Raw genomic sequence first — 16,128 nt, forward strand, 5'->3', positions numbered from 1 at the left:
GGAGAGTTTTTATTAACTGATGCGCCTTCCCGCTTGGGGCCACTCCCATCAGCTTCTTCACTCTCCGTCAACATCGGGTATCCTTAACGCGCTTTTAAAAGGTCTCCCTTTGCAATTCTGCGCACCGTTTCAAACACACGATTGAGCTCAGGTGAGCTCTGGCCTGAGGTTCTTACGTTTCTGGCGCAAGCGGATTCTTGAGTTGCTCACCCCTGTGATAAGGTGCTGGGACAGCCCTGGACCAGTGAGGATCCTTGGAAGGTGGGGCTCTGGGGGATGCTTCGGGTCACACTCTCTCTGCCCTGAGAACCTTGTTTGTTAAAATCATCGAGGAACACACCAAACAGTGACCTCTGTTGGCCTCGCTGGCTCTTCTGCGTGAAGATGTACTAGGCGGTGATGTAGGTGAGAAAGACTCATAGGTGTCACGGGATAGCAGCAAGCGGTTCCCCTTACAACTTAGCAGGACAGTCTCCAATGCACCCTGTGGAGAGTGTGCAGCAGAATGGGGCAAAGGACTGCAGGCAACGCCAAGAGGCATGAAGCTTGGCACCGTACCCCCCGAGCAGGCTGACAGCTAGTGTGCCCTGGCTGGGCCTAGCTGCGTGCTCCCGGAGGTCACAGGGTTTGGGATGGAAGCGCCCCTCTGTATGAGACCGTGCAGCTGTGAGTCAGTTGTCGTGCATCCGAATGTGGGTGCACAGGAGTCTCCCCGACTTGGGGTGCTATGTAACATCCCCAAGCCCCCCATGCACAGCTTCCTGGGTCCCACCCCTGCTCTTTGGGGGGTCTCCCGCCTGCCTGCCCCTGGAGCAGGGGAAGGATGCACTGAGGAACAGGGGGTGTGTTCTAGATGTAGGTGCCCCCTCCCCAGGCATGGCCCTGTGTGGGGAGGGACAACAAGCGCGGTGAGCAAGCGTTGGAAAAGAAGACCGCAGATGATGGGGCAGCAAGGTCACTGCTCACAAAAGGTGAATCCGGAGGCTGGGGGCAGACATGGGGTGACAGGGGGTTCCGGAGAGACTTCTGTTTTGAAAGAGTGACACCGGGAGCACAGTGCCTGCCACAAACGGACACCCGAGGAACACGGGGGCGTGCGTCTCTTTAACAAAGGTCGCGGGGCTGTCCTCTGGTCGTTTCCCAGGTAACCCTGACACGGGAGGAGGGAGGAAGAAGGAAAGGGGGCGGGGGGGGGGTGGTGTGAGGGAAGAAAGGAGGGAAAAGAAGGAAGCAGGAGGGAAGGAGGGAGGACAGACCGAATGGCAGCCAGGGGAGGAGGAACACGCCCAATGTTCACACCTGGCTGCTCTCCTCTGACTTTCTCTTCAGTTCGGTGACTGAGCCCTTCCCTACCACCTGGGAAAAGAGAAATCCAGACGTGCCGAAGGGTGAGCGCCGCTTGCACCCGGGGAAGAAGCTGGGAAGGAAGGCCTTCCGTTCTGAAGCCCCCGGGGACCGAGACCCTCCTTCCCGCCGCAGCCCCTGGCACCCCAGGCCCGGGTTCGCTCACACCTGACGTTGACCTGGAAGCTGGGGTCGGAAGGAGCGCATGCGGGCGGTGGGGGCGCCTGCGTGGCAGACGGACCACCTGGAAAGGCGCGCATGGTGGCGACTCGGTCGCTGTCGCCGTCCCTGGGAGCGCCCCGGCTAGCCGCCTCTAAGACCTGCCCACGGCTCTCGGCCCGGCCCCCCTGTCACTCACTTTCCTTGTAGCCAATGGCGCGGCCGCCTGTCACCCTCACCCCACCCCTGGAGGCCGCGCGGGGTGGGAGGTAGGCAGGGAGCGCGGGGGCTGGAGTTGAATGATTGAACTTTCCAGCCGAGTTGCAGCGACCGCGAGGTCCCCGGCAGTGCGGCCCCGGCGCGGAGCTGGGAGCCTCGGCCAGCGCCCGGCGCCCGCGCCCCCGACCCGCAACCATGGTGCCCTGGGCACCCGGCGCGGCCCTGACCCTCTGCCTCTGGCTGGCGGCCGCCGAGAGTTCCCTGGCGGCTGGCCCCGGCGCCGCGGCAGCTCGCCGGCTGGACGAGTCGCTGTCGGCCGGGAGCGTCCAGCGGGCCCGCTGCGCCTCCAGGTGCCTCAGCCTGCAGATCACGCGCATCTCCGCCTTCTTTCAGCACTTCCAGGTACGCGAACCGCCGCGCGCCCGGGGCTCCCGGAGCTGCGAGCCGCGCGGGGAACGCACTAGGGCGCGCGCCTCCGGCCTCGGCGCCCAAACTTCTCGCCCAGGGTGACCGGCGGGTCCGCTGTTCTTCCGCGTGGACTTTACAATCGCGGTGCTCGAACACGCCTCTCCAGGCTTCTCCCTGCTCCCGAAAGGAAAAGGAAGGCTGCAGCCTGTTTGCCGAACTCCCTTCTCCCCGGCGGCGGACTGCGGGAGGGAGTGCAGGCTGGTGGATTCCAAGGGTGGGTGTGTGCGCTCGGTAGTTTCCCGGGACTGCGGCGCGCGGGACTAGGGCTGGTGGCGAGTCCCGGGAACTCCCGGGAACTCCCAGGCGCTCCGGGACCCTTGGCGCCGCAGGCACAACGAGCGAGGTGGGGAGGCGCATCCGGCTGCGCCCCGGGACCCGAGAGACGTGCCCAGCCCCGCAGGTGCCCGCGGGCCGATACTTTTGTCTCTGTGGAGCGAAGCTGTCCCACTAGGCGGGCCCGGAGCTCGCGGCCCACCCTCCGAGCCCCGGGCAGGGCGCTTGGATGGGGCAAGTCGTGTGTTCCGGAGTGTGTGTCCGGGCAGGGCGCGGTGGTGGCTGTGAGCGCCCCAGTGCAGAGCTGCACAGCGTCAAGGTTTTGCCAATGAATAGCGTGGAGGGTAAAGGAAGAGATGGAGGGGATACAGGACCAGAGGGGTCGTGTTTGGATGCTCCGAGAAGAGGCCAGGGGTCATTATCAGACCACCCCTCACAGCTGGAGCGCGCGCACGCGCGTGTGTGGGCCAGGGTGTGTGTAGGAGGTTTGGGGAAAAGCGTGATTGGCGCCCGTGGAGGGGGTCCATCGTGGCGGAGACCCCCGCTGGACCTGAGCAGGGATCCGGTGGGGAGGGCGGGAGCGCAAGGGAGCTGCTCCCCGACTCCGCAGCCGAGCTGAGCGCGCGCACTCTGAAATCCTCCTCGCCTGCGTCTTAAGTCTCTCCTCTGCCTCGGTTCTCTCCCCGACCTCGCCAACACCGTTCGCTGCTCACCTGTTGTAAGATCCCCACTTCTGGCCGCAGGGGACACTGCGGAGGCCAGAAGGAAACGGGGTAGGGGGACCTCTTTGGGGGTTTCGAAGAGGAGTCCTCTGCCCTTAAATTCTCCGGACTGCGGGGAGGGCGCCTCCCAAGGGGCCTGGGAATTAAGCCGCGCCAGAGGAGGCGATTGTACTGACTGTGGAGTTTGGGGCAAATCTCCGGGGGCGGGGGGCGAGGGGTGTGGGGTGGGCATGTCATCCTGAGATTTTGGGAGGTTGAAGCAGCTCCAGAAGTTTGCCTGAGTGTGCGGGTCTGTTTGTTCTCAAAGAAGCAGCGTGAATTGGTTTCGCGGAATTTGGCAGCACTTGGGGGCTCCGGGGTCTGGGCGGAGGGGAAACGCAGGGCTCCTCTCCCGCGGTGACATTCCGCGGGCGGCCTGGAGGGGGCGCCCGCCCAGCCACCTGGCCCCGTCGCCTCCGCCCGGCCCGCCCGGCCCGGCCCCCTCCTGAGAAGATGCTACACTGTTTCAACAACAGAAAACACAGCCGCCCATTCCTGGGGAGAAAGAGTATCTTTTCCTTTCTGTCCTTGTCTTTTTACTGAATTGTCAGTGGCTGTGATTTATTTGTTTTACAGTTTCAGCGGCTGAAGACGCAGTTCAAACGGAGCCAATTCCCGTGAAAGGCTTTTCTTGTGCTCGGTTGGCACGACTTCCCCGCGGAAGAAAAACTGCTGACAGAATGCGCATTGCAGACAACCCTGATTACATTTTAATTAGCTGGGGTGAAGGAAGCTGCAAATTACTCAGTTAGGACTTAATAACTGCCGCTTTTGCAATCAATGGCGCAGCCGCTCTGGGGGGTGTAGGCCTACCTTGGAATGGCTCTCCGATGTATCCAAATTGCAGGGAGGAAGGCTTTCTTGGGATTTGAAAAGACAGCAGCTCACAGGTCCTTGTTCATCATGAAGCTTTCCTTTCCCGCCCCCCTTTTAAGTAATTGGGAGGGCGTGGGGGCATCTCTGTGCGGTGTTTATGAGTGGGCCGCGGGTCGCTTTGGGGAGATCCCCCGTTAGCAGGCTCACCCCACCCCACTCACTCGTGCAACGCAGCCCAAGCTCAGGCTGTTTCTGGGGCAGCTGCCTGTTTCCAACTCCTCCGGCGTCTTCTTGGGAGCCCACTGGTCTCCAGGCGTGAGGCCAGCTGAGGGTGTGCACTCCCGCAGGGAAGCTGCCAGGGCCGTGGCTGGTGAGGACCCAGCCTGTGCACGCGTGGAGCACAGAGAGTCAGTCAGCGCCAGTTTCTCCCGCCCACATCGGCCAGCCCTGCAGCAGCTAGAGGTCTCTAGGCAGACGGGGCGCAGCTGGTGCCTTCCTGTCCACAGAGCTGGGTTGGCTTCACCCGCCAAGCACGGGGCTGTCGGCCACGCCCGGAAGCACAGGGCACTCTGACCGATGCGTGCTGCTGGGAAGGGTGGCAGCAGATCCCTGGATTACTGGGCACAGCCCCTGGGCCTGGAGGTGCTTACAATTTCCCACGCAGAGGGACACAGCTTCTGAACGGCACCGGCTCACTGCTGTGTGCTCCCGTCACATGCGAACAGAAAGGACACGGTAGGTAGCATCTCACAGGCTGCCAGCAGCCCGCCTCGGCATGGGGCAGGCCGCCGTGTGAGGTTCTCTCACACCACACACGCGTGTGGTTGAAATGCTGCCAGTGGGCGGGGTGGGAGGCCGTGCTGCCTCAGGGAACGAGGCCACGGTCTGCCCTGGGGGTGCGGAGCAGAGGTGGCGGGTGGGGAGCCAGGCAGGGGCTCCTCGTCGGGCTCTGCCCCTTGCAGAGGGGCGGCATGGGCAGGTCGCCACCCTGACCGGCCAGCCTCTCCTGGGTCCAGTGCGAGCCCATGGCTGACCAGCGGTCCTGAACATCTTGGGGACACGGGAAGGAGGGTAACACAGAGCTGACGCCCACTGGAAGATTCCTAAGGACCTGCTGCTGCTCCAGGGGTCATGAGAGGTATCTCAGTGCCCCCGACAACCGTAGGAGGCAGGCCCGTTTGTACCCTGCGGTCGCTGGCAAGGGAAGGTGGTGCTGAGAAGGGGGACTGGTCACGCGGGGAATAGTGTAGCCAGCTTCCCAGGGAGGGCCGCTGCTGCTTGGGGGTCTGCTCTGACGTTTAGGGTTTGATTGCTTAGTGGGCCAGTTTCCTACAGGACCGCCTGCCTGGGTGGTTGGGGAGCCTTTGCTGTTCCCCGCAACTGTGTGGTGCCCGCGTGCCATGCACACATCGGCACACTCACCTGCAGGCAGCAGCACCTGCTCTGCACGGCTTGGGCTTCCTGGCTCTTCCCTGGGGGGTCCCGGCCGTGGCTGGAAGGACGCCAGGCTCATCAGGCTGGGAAGGAGGAAGACAGGACCCCCCAAAGTGCCCACTGGGAGGTGTGTCCAGTGGGAGCCCGGGAAGGGGAGCTTGCAGGATGCGTGGAGGCCGTTCTCCGTAGGTGCTGGGGGCCTCGTGTGCGCATGTTCTTGCTCAGGCAGGACTCGAGCCCGGTGTCCTGCTCTGCTCCTGCCGCAGCGATGCGTTGCCCTTCGTCCTAGAAGAGCCCCAGGCTGTGCAGCTCTTCCTGCTGGTCAGCCCGTAGCGCACGGGCAAGCCAGTGCCCTGCGGTGTCCTCACCGGACACAGCTACGTACCTGCATGAAGGGTGGGTGACAGGTTGTCCCTGGGGACCTGTGCGCTCTGGCTGGCCACCCAGCAGCATGGCCCAAGGACAGCCCCACTGAGCTGTGGGACGGTCAGGGCGTGCTTTCTCAACCCCGACCCCCTCCTCCCACCCACGCCCAGGACCCTGCGGGGGCAGAAGGTGACAGGGATTTGGGGCCCGTGTGAGCAGGGAGTGGTTGTGTTGCGTGTGGGCCTCTCGCAGCCCCGTGAAGCCGGCGGCGGGCGCCTGTGCGTGTCAAGGGCGCAGAGCTCGTGGGAGAGGTTGGACCCGCTGCAAGGAACTCTCCTGAGTTGCTTGGGTAACGCACTAGAAGATTCGAGAGCAGGGAGAAGAGGGGAGATTATGGCTGGGAAAAAGCCCTGTGTGTTTTTCTGTGACTCTTACTTTGCTTGAGAGTGACGTCCTCGCTGGGGCTCATTGGGACATTCACAGGGGACTCCTTTCGCGGTGGCAACAGGAGCCGAATCCTGGAGCTAAGCCCTGCGGATGAGCACACCTTACCTTCCACCTGTGTTTTCAGGGAGGAGGCGCAGATGGTGGGGCCAGGGAGGGGGGCAGGGGGACTGGGAGAGGAAGGCCCTGGTGCCAGTGGTTGGCGGAAGAACAGGGCGGGATCTTGGTGGAAGATAAGTGGCAGGTTGCTGGCAGCCTCCGTTGGCCCTGGAGTTGTAGACTTTTATTAGTGTTAAGAGATTCTTGCTTAATGGGACATAATTCACCCTGTAAGGCCACTGCTGATAGGCTCCCCGAGGGAGCCGGTTCAAGATCAGACGCTTTCCCTGCGCAGTAACTGCCAGCTGTTTGTTTTGGCAGAGGGGAGACCTAAGCTGGTGATTAGCTGCTTCTCCGGGGAGCATCAGCCTGTCCTCGGAGAAAAAGTAAACAAACCATTTAGACATCAAAACCCCTGGCCTGCCACACCTCTGCCCCAGGCTCCGGGATGTGTGGAGGAGAGCTTTAGCGATGGGTGAGGGTCCCCTCCGGATGTGTCCCCAGGCCTGCGGTGAGTTTCAGGTTCTGGGCCGGGAAGGCCAGGTGTTCAGAGGGTGACTGGGAGCAAAGGCCACCCACCCCCAGGTCTGGCCTTCAGGTTCCCCGGCTCACGTCACGGGACCTCTGGCTGTGTTTCTAAGAATTTCTGAACGTGACCCAAACTAAACATTAGGCTATTCATGGGCAGTGGCGGTGGTTTGAATCCAGGGTTTCTTCTTGAACGTGATGTAAAAGGTAATTTCACTGTGGCTCTTGCAGAACATTTGAAAAATGCACCAGAAAGCCCCTGTGGACGTCCTTGTCTCCCGTCTGCCCCACATCCTCAGAGGAGAAATGCTTTGTATGTATTTACATGTATGTATTTTAACACCCTGTACACGTTCATAGGTGTCCTTATACGGTGCATAGGAGACACATGCGTGTTTGGAGGCCGACACTGAAAAAAGCTCATGTTCTCGGCGCGGCGCTCACGCTTTAGGGCACGCCACCCTACATGAGGAGGCATTAGTAGTTCTTGCACGGGGAGTCACCCGATTTCCGAGTACACCCCCGTTGTGTTTTTCGGGGCATGAGCCTGGACCGTAGGGCTGGGAAGAGACCTGTGTGGGCGTGGCGAGGGGCACGGTGGCTGTCACCTCAATACCAGGCTGTTTCCCTGGGCAGCTGGGCCTCGCTTTCCCCAAATCCGACTCATACAACTGTGAGGGTGGGTGGGGACTCCCGGCAATTGCCCGGGAAGCACGGCGCGACTACGCAGACTGTTGCCAGGCGGAAATAGGGCCAGGGAAGGGGCAAGAGTGCCAGTGCTCGCAGCCCTTCGGAATTCCGGAGTGGCCCCCTCACAGCGTCCCCAGTCCGAGCCCCTGGGCCCCATAAGTTTTTCAGGCACAGATCTGCATGCGGTCCCCTTGTCATCAGAGTACAGGGATGAAGCCGATCGATGTTCTGGACAGTTGAGTTAGCTTTGCGCCAGCGTCTTAGGAAAAAGTGTGATGTCTTGCGGATTCTCTGAAGTACTGAAAGGAGGTCCAAGACACCATTTCCTTCCCAGTGGATACATTTGGTGACCTCCTGTCCCGATCTCCGGTGGCCCCCCACTCACCCCACCCCGCTCCTGTGTCAGCTGGTAATAGCTTACAGCTGCTCCCCGTCAGAGATGAATCTTTGCCCGTGGCGTCACCTTGCCAGGCAGCCCAGGCGTCTTCTGCCATGAGGAGGGCAGGTCGTGAGCCTGGGCTCACCGCTGAGGGGACAGAGGCGGCGGCCAGCCCCTGCTGTGCCCGAGTTGTTGGTTCAATGGATGCTGCAGACTGTTCAGGGGACCAGGCTCCCCTCAGCTCCTCCCTCTGCCCTCCCTGCCTTGTGCCCAGACCTTCACCTGCTAGGTCGCATACCCAGCCGCCCCTTCAGCCTGTGCTGCTAGGAAGCCACCTCAGCCGCTGCCTTCAGAGAGCCTGATCTCATCGGACACTGCTGTATTGCAGATTGGACAACCCCACGCTTTTAGACACGCGGCCACGCAGCACAGGGAAGAGCGAGAAGGAAAAGAAGAGAACCTTCGCCACCGGAGCTCACGCCTCTGGCACTATCCCTTTGAAAAGAAGCTGAGGGCACACACACGTTAGCACGTCCCGAAGGAACCAGCTCAGACTCCGAACGCTTTCTGCGACCAGAATTTACTTTCTACGTCCCAATGGATTCAGTACAAAGACTTCAAATGTGGAGCCCCAGTACGGAAGCCCACTGCAGTCCTTCATGGTCCATTGCTCAGTGAGCTGTGCCAAGTGGTTGGAAATACTTGGAAATAGCTGGGAATAGCAGGAGTTCACCACCTTCGTATTCCCTGAGCAGGTGGTTGGGGAGCCCTGCCCCCCAGGACCTGGCACCCCCTCTGTCTCCTCAAAGGGCTTCCCACGTGCTTTCTGGCTGGGGAGGGGAGGCGTCTCCCCAGGGTGGAGAAGGTCTGAAGCCAATGAGCAGAGGCAGGGGTATCGCGACAGTGTTTAGAGCTCACTTTCCCGTAAATCACCAACTGTGGATTTTTTTTTTTTAAAGGCACTGTGTTAATCACTTCCATGTATTGCCTCTAATGCTGATGGATGTCTACAGTTTCAAAGCCGAGGCCGTGGAACCCGCTCCCGAGGGACATCCAGCCCAGCAGGGGCTACAAGGGCAACCCACAGCCTTCGTGCGGCGGTGGCGGTAGTGGGGTGGGGGAGGGACAGACCCTCTGTGTGACATGTCCGAGCAGGGGGCGTGTCTCGGCAGGGGCAGTGTCCCAGGGACATGACCTGTGAGCTGAACAGCTGGGCTGCTGGAACCTGGGCCAGCCCACGGGGATAAAGGCAGCATCTCATCTGAGCCGGCCCCTCTGCGGGGGGCTCCCTGCGGCTCAGGACAGCAGCAGCCCCTCAGCTAGCAGCCAGGCTCTGGGAGCTTCTTGGTTGCAGCTGCCCCAGGGCTGAGGGCCTGGTTCTGCAGGACGCTGTGTGGACCTGTGTTGCCACCTGGGGAGGCCAGGCAGGTTCACGGTACTCTTGCAGACAGTAAGTATTCACGGAGCTGTTGGGATGTCGGGCACGCCTTTATTCACGGGTGGGCGAGCCACCCACCCTGCAAGCTGCGTGTCTATCTGCATGTCTCATGTCAGGGCCCTTGCTCCCCCACGTGGCACCATCATGGCACCTGTCCCCTGCGTGTCTCCCCTCATCATCATCGCCCCCACCAGGGGGTCCCTCCCTGTTTAAGTGTAGAGGGGAAAAAGCTGGAAAACTGACGCAACATTAACATAACACAATTTTGCACATGCGAGCCCACTTCCTGTTATGGGAACAGTGTATCGGACCCGGTCTCCAGGCTGTGAGAACACTGGTTGTCAGGCCCCTCCAGGGCTGTGGGAACACTGCTCCCCTCAGATACCCACACACCTGGGCCAGGAAGCCAGACTGCCTGCACCTGGCCTACAGGACCGTTATTCTCTGGCTCTGGCGAGGGTGGGTGAGCCTCAGGCTAACCCCCAAGTGCTCTGATGCTTTTCATGTGGCCTTCAGGGGCACCCTTGCCAGCACCCCTCAGAAAGCGCCCAGGTGGCTGTGGAACAGGGGGCTGCCCACCTCAGCTCCCTGCCCCAGGCTTTGGTGTGCGGTGGACCCCAGCTTCAGGGAGTGCAGGGGGACCCACAGCGAGGACCTCTCCGAGTTCCCGAGCCGCGGCACTCAGCGCCGCATGTTACAATGTCTTTGTGCCGACGTGAATTATGTGTTTCAGTTACATAGTAACTCTGTGAGGTCGGGAATGCTATTTTTCTTTCACAGATAGGAAGGCGGAAGGTCTGCGAGTGAGGGAACCCGTGCTGCATAGCAGAAACTCAGGCCCTGCCCCGGCCGGGTAGCTCAGTTGGTTAGAACATCACCCTGATGCACTGAGGTTGTGGGTTCGATCCCCGGTCAGGGCATATGCTAGAATGAGACAAAGAAGCCATCAGTAAGTGGGACAACAAATCGATGTTTTTTTCCTCTTTCCCTCTCTTGCCTCCCCCCCCACCCTTCCTTCCTCTCTCTCTCTCTCTTGAAAATCAATAAAGAAAAATGTCAAAGGAAACTCAAGCCCTAATTGTTACACTCCCAAGTGTTTACGCTACACGACCCTGCTTCCTACACTCAGAGATGACAGAGAGCAGACGTCAACTGTAGCAACATTGAGAATCAGTTATCTTTGGGGGCCAGGGGGTCGGGGTGAAAGAGTCCCATGTTTGTCCTTCTACCCCTGGCTCTGGGGGCCCCACGAATTCACAGACTGCGGGCATTGTGGGCAGCAAGGCGGCTGCTGCGACGCCCAAAGCCGCCCCGGAATCAGTCCATCAACTAATACCAGTCCCCTGGACTAACATTAATCCCCTGTCCGTCCGCCCACCCAAGTCCCCTTCCCACCAGCAGTGGGAACCCACAAACGCAGTCTGCTCTCTGGCATCTCAGGTGCTGGGGGGCCCTGCTGATGTGAGCGATGGGCCTCCCGCCCTAAGAGAGAACTGTTTTCTCCCGCAGAGAGGCAGATATTTAAGGAGATCATTGCTTCCTTCCTCCAGAGCGAACGCCGCGCTCATCTAAAGACAATCCAGATGGGCCGCCTTCTTAGCCGGGTAGCGACTGACAACTTCTCTGCAAGAAAGGCTGGAACAGCTGAGAAAGCCTACGTGCAAACCGAAATGAAGCATTCAGATTCACGGTGCTCTCGCCTGTTCACGGAGCTATTTTAATCACGACCCATCTTTTAACTCTTGAGACGTCATCAGCTGTTGACGCATTATCACAAGTTCTTTAGGAAGGCTTATGTTTCCTCTTACGAATTTCAGCCGACTGAAACTTAGTCCGCCACATCTGCACTGGTCTAACAAAAGAGCAGTGTTTCACCGGGGGCCTCGCAGGAGTGTCCCAGGAGCAGCTGGCCTCCTGGACGTCACGGAGGACGAGTGTGTCGTGTGGAAATAGCAATTATTTCACCTTGACCTTTGTTCTTGGCTTCTGCTGCGGCTCATTGTACAACGTGTGCATGGGACCGTGACCCCCAAGAGCTCCGGGGACCTTCCGCACACGCTCTCCTTTAGTTAGGGGTTGGAAGCGTGGGTGTGAGTGCTTACACTTCACGGTTCTTTCCAGCATCCGCACGATGTAAAAGTTGGCCAGTGAGGGATTCCGAGAAGAGGAGAGTTTAGAAAGTTCTCAAGGCTGCACTTGAGAAGAATATGGTGATGAACTGGGGTTTTTTAATCCCGAAAGCGCTAAAATCTATCCTCAGAGGGACAGGAGAAACAATAGCCCACCAAGAGGGAGGGAAATTGGACTTAAACTCTTTTTTTTTTTAGAAGATTTTATTCATTGATTTATTTTTAGAGAGGGGAAGGGAGAGAGAAAGAGAAGGAGAGAAACATCAATGTCTGGTTGCCTCTTGCACGCCCCCCACTGGGGACCTGGCCCACCACCCAGGCATGTGCCCTGACTGGGAATTGAACCAGCGACCCTTCGGTTCACAGGCCTGTGCTCAATCCACTGAGCCACACCAGCCAGGGCCGAACTTAAATTCTTAATTCAAGCTCTCTTTATCCTTTTGTTTTAAATTATAGCTTTTGCCATTTAATACGATGTTTGCTCTCCAACTTATTAAATATTCCGCCAACTTGAAAAAATAATAGTCTGTTGCAGGGACCTACAAATATACATATAATTTTATTTTTCATGTCACCTTTTTTCTCTGAAAGCTAAGGCACAGACCTTGCCAGCACTGGAGACGTCATACAATGTGTGTTCATCAGAAATTTCAGGGATGTATGTTTTCTGACGTCGTGTGCCCAGATTGAGGCAAGTGGGGGGCCAGCTGGGTGCTTGAGTGGGGTGGGGGGGTCCACTCTATAGGGTACATTATTGCCTAAGCACATTGCTGCACTTCTGAAACTAACATAGAATAATATTGAATGTGAACTGTAATTGAAAATTGTTTTAAAATGCCAGTTTCTCCTCCCTATAATCTCCCATGATCGCTGATGCTATTTTAAATTCCGCAGCTAATTTCCAAATGAGTGACAACTTCATAAGTCCAGAAATGAAAACATAAAGTAGAGAGTGCATTTAATGAAACAAGAAATGTTAATTTTGCCAAGTAATTCATCAGCTTCCAAAGCTGCCATTTATCATCCCCGTGCTCGGGACGAGAGAGATGATGGGAATTAATTTCCGTGCCGTTTAGAGATGTTTTCTCCGTGTTTTGCGTTCAGTCTGCACCTTCCCCTGCAGCCCACTAGGATATTCGAATGCGTTAATACTTTATGTTTGAGACCCACCCCGCTATCGGTGGCGTCTTCCTTCCTCCAGAGCAAACGCCGCGCTCATCTAAAGACAATCCAGATGGGCCGCCTTCTTGGCCGGGTAGCGACTGACAACTTCTCTGCAAGAAAGGCTGGAACAGCTGAGAAAGCCTACGTGCAAACCGAAATGAAGCATTCAGATTCACGGTGCTCTCGCCTGTTCACGGGTCCCTGTTGGGTTGATAGGAATGGTTCTTCTGATTTGAGTTCATCAACTCTTGTTTAACACAGCAGTAACACACACTTGGTAGACTTACATACATCTCTCCGCTCCCTCCTGTTTTTTTTTTTTTAAATCCTCAGTTGAGGATATGTTTATTGATTTTATGGAGAGAGAGAGAGAGAGAGAGAAACATCACGTGAGAGAGGAACAGCAATCGGTTGCCTCCTGCATGTTCTCTGACCACCGTGGATGGAATCCACAACCTTGGAATGGGCCCTGACTGGGGATCGAACCTGCCACCTTTTGGTGTATGGGATGACATTCCCACCAAGTGGGCCAGGGCAGCTCCCTGCTGTATTTAAGTCCCTATTCCACGAAAAGCAATAGCATTCTTTCCATACTACAGGTCATAGGCTGTGGCCTGCAGAGACAATTGACCAAGACTTGCAAAGGTAAAGTACTGCGAGAGATTTTGAAGAGGACACACATGTTATATTTACACGTCCCCCGGTTTCCTGGACAGACTGCCAGCTCCCATTAAAATCATCCAATATGCAAAGCAGCCTTGTGTTTCGGGGCCACCAGCATGCTTTCCAATGGATGAACAGAATAATAGTAATAAATCATCATCACCCCCCTCCTCCTCCTCCTCTTCTTCATCATCATCTGCACTTTTGGAAATGTGGAGTGTTTTCTGAGAAATCTCTGTGCAGACAATTTGCTGAGACCCTCAACTCCCTGTGCCTTCCTCCATGGCAAGCCGCTTATCTTTGTCCCGCTTACTGATGTCCCGCCATTGCTGGGGGGCCATGTCCCCTGAAGACCAGGGTTTTGTGCACCGCAGATGAGGAACCTACTAGGAAACAAGGAGCAGAAGACCACCCAGCCATATGGACAGCAGGTGCTGTCTGGACATCTGGTCGACCCCTGCCTGCCCAAGAGTCCTGCTCTATAGGTGATTCAAGTAGAAGCCAAGCTCAGACTGCTTCAAGAGCGTGGACCGGGGGCTTGCCTTCTAGAGCCGAAAGATGCAGGCAGGACGAGAAAGCCAAGACGATGCAGAAGGTGCTGGCTACCTTCTGAAAGGAGGAGAAGAAAGTAGGAGGCTGGTTGCCATGACAACGCTTCTCGCTGAGATTCTTTTCTATTTCTGCAGTGCTGAGGAAGGGTGGACTTTCCCCCAGTGGAAGGCGTCCCTGTTTGAAGGGGAACACTTTGCCCCCCGTTTTCTCTTCTGTGTGCTGGGCTAGCACAGCCGTTTACTACGAGAAGGTTGCCTTGAAAATCTGAAAGGTTGACTCAAACTTCTTTCCCCGCTTCTTTAGCTCGAGTAGACCCTGAGCGGAGGTTGGCAGGCTCTCCAAAGCATGTCCTGGAATAGAAGCGCATCCCGCCCCTTGGCCTCACCCCCACCTCCTTGTCCTCCCTCTCACCCTCCCCCACCCCGCCCTCCCTCCCTTGTCATCCTGACATCCGGCTGTCTCACTGTGATGCAGCACAGCCAAGCTCGCTTGCCGATCATTCCAGGAACTGCCCACATCTGGGAGCATGGTTTCCCACAGGGCCAGAGTCTAAAAGACAGTGGGGAGCATCATTCCTGTTGTTTCCACATTCTTGAATCTGGGAGATGATGTCCTCACAGCTGCAAGCAAACGAGAAAGGAATCTGCACAGAGTGCGTTCCCTGGCCAAGTCTCTCGTAGACCACGGAACAGAAAAACATAGTTAGGGCTGAAGCTACATCGGAACAGGCGTCTGTCTGAGTTTCTGTCTTTCTGCTCTTCGGGAGGCCTGGGCTTGTAGAATATATTCGAGATATTTTTTGTAGGGCAAGACTTCCATGCTTCGGTACCATTTATTGCTCCACAATTTTGGGAAGAAAGGAGGGGGTTGTTTGGTTTTTGAACAACCGCGGGAAATGAGGACTACAATTTTATCTCCGTATACAGTCAGCATGCGTGCCATCCAGATGAGTCTAGTTTGGGGCTTCTCAGCCTTGACTCTTTGCTGTGGTCCGTCCTGTGCCTTGTAGGGTGTTGAGCAGAGTCCCCGGTCCCCACCCACTAGGCTCCAGGTGCATCCCTCCCACCCCCAGAAACAAATTTGTCCAAACGTTGCTGTGTGTGCTGTGGGCCAACATCGCCTGTTGAAAACCCCAAGGTCTAGTTCTCTCTCTTTCTACTTTACAGCTGTCTGGGCCCAGGTGTCTCTATTTCAATGCTCGTGTTTGGGTAGGTGTACCTGTATCTTAACGTCATATCTATGAGATATGACACACTCAGGTGTCCTCTCTGAAAGAATAGGCTCCACCATACCAACCGATCAACTGATTGCATTGCGAATCTTCTCTTTCATTTATAGCATGGGAGTTTGGGAAGATGCTCCTTTGAGTCTGCATTTGGGAACGTGGGGATTTCGGTAGCAGATGCTCTGCTTCCTTCTGTGGCAGAGACCCTTCCAAATACCGCCTGCGTCTCTGTCTTTGGCCATGCTGGTTCTGAAGCCATGGCAGGGCATCTGGGGGTGGGAGAAGCTTATGAGAACCGTGGGTTTTCAGCCATGAGCAGACTATCGCAAAACTGGCCATGTTGCATCTTTTCCTTAAATGTTTGCAGTTTTGCTGTTTATAAATTTGGCGAGCCAGCCCTAAAGTCTGCTCCTCGTACAAGTTCTTTGCAACTACAGTGCGTTTTTCCTTTTAAAAAGAGTTGTCTCTGAGCTTCCTTTTGGCCTGCTGAGGGTCTCTTTGTCTTGGTTCCCTCACCTGTGAAGCGGGGTGGTGGGAATCTTGCCACATTCACTGTGGTAGGGGCCGCGCCTTTCACCTGGAGCTGAACCTCACGCACCGTTCAACTGTGCAGCGGTTGTTACGAATGCGAGATCATGGGGTACAGAAATGAATAGGGTGCTCCCCTTGATGCTCCCACACTTCACAGTCTGGCGTGGGAGCGAAGAAGAGGCCACTGAAAGCAGCCAGTTTACCAGTGGGCCAAGATCTCCACAGGACACTTCACCCAGAGTATCTGGACAATGGGATATGATTCAGCACAGACAGGCACAGACGAGCCAGCCAGTCACAGAAAGATGTGGAGGAACCTTCACTGTGCATTACCACTAAGTGAAAGAGGCCGATCTGGAAAGGCTGCATGTGGTACGCTTCCAGCTCTGTGCCATTCTGGAAAAGGCAGGACTAGGAGACAGCAAAGAGAGCAGTGCTTGGGGTGC

At 57.0% G+C, this 16,128-nt stretch overlaps 1 protein-coding gene across 1 annotated transcript in view; it reads left to right on the top strand.

Annotated features, from left to right (window-relative positions):
• Window positions 1-1,835: 1,835 nt before the first annotated feature.
• ANOS1 (anosmin 1) overlaps window positions 1,836-16,128 on the top strand; it is a 105,760-nt gene continuing 91,467 nt past the window's right edge. Inside the window, exon 1 of the mRNA XM_071220246.1 lies at window positions 1,836-2,124. Coding sequence (XP_071076347.1) covers window positions 1,918-2,124 — 207 coding nt within the window. The 5' untranslated portion in view covers window positions 1,836-1,917. The remainder of the gene's footprint in view (window positions 2,125-16,128) is intronic.

This window comes from Desmodus rotundus, chromosome X (genome assembly GCF_022682495.2).
Source record: "Desmodus rotundus isolate HL8 chromosome X, HLdesRot8A.1, whole genome shotgun sequence".
In the NCBI taxonomy this organism is placed as follows: domain Eukaryota; kingdom Metazoa; phylum Chordata; class Mammalia; order Chiroptera; family Phyllostomidae; genus Desmodus; species Desmodus rotundus.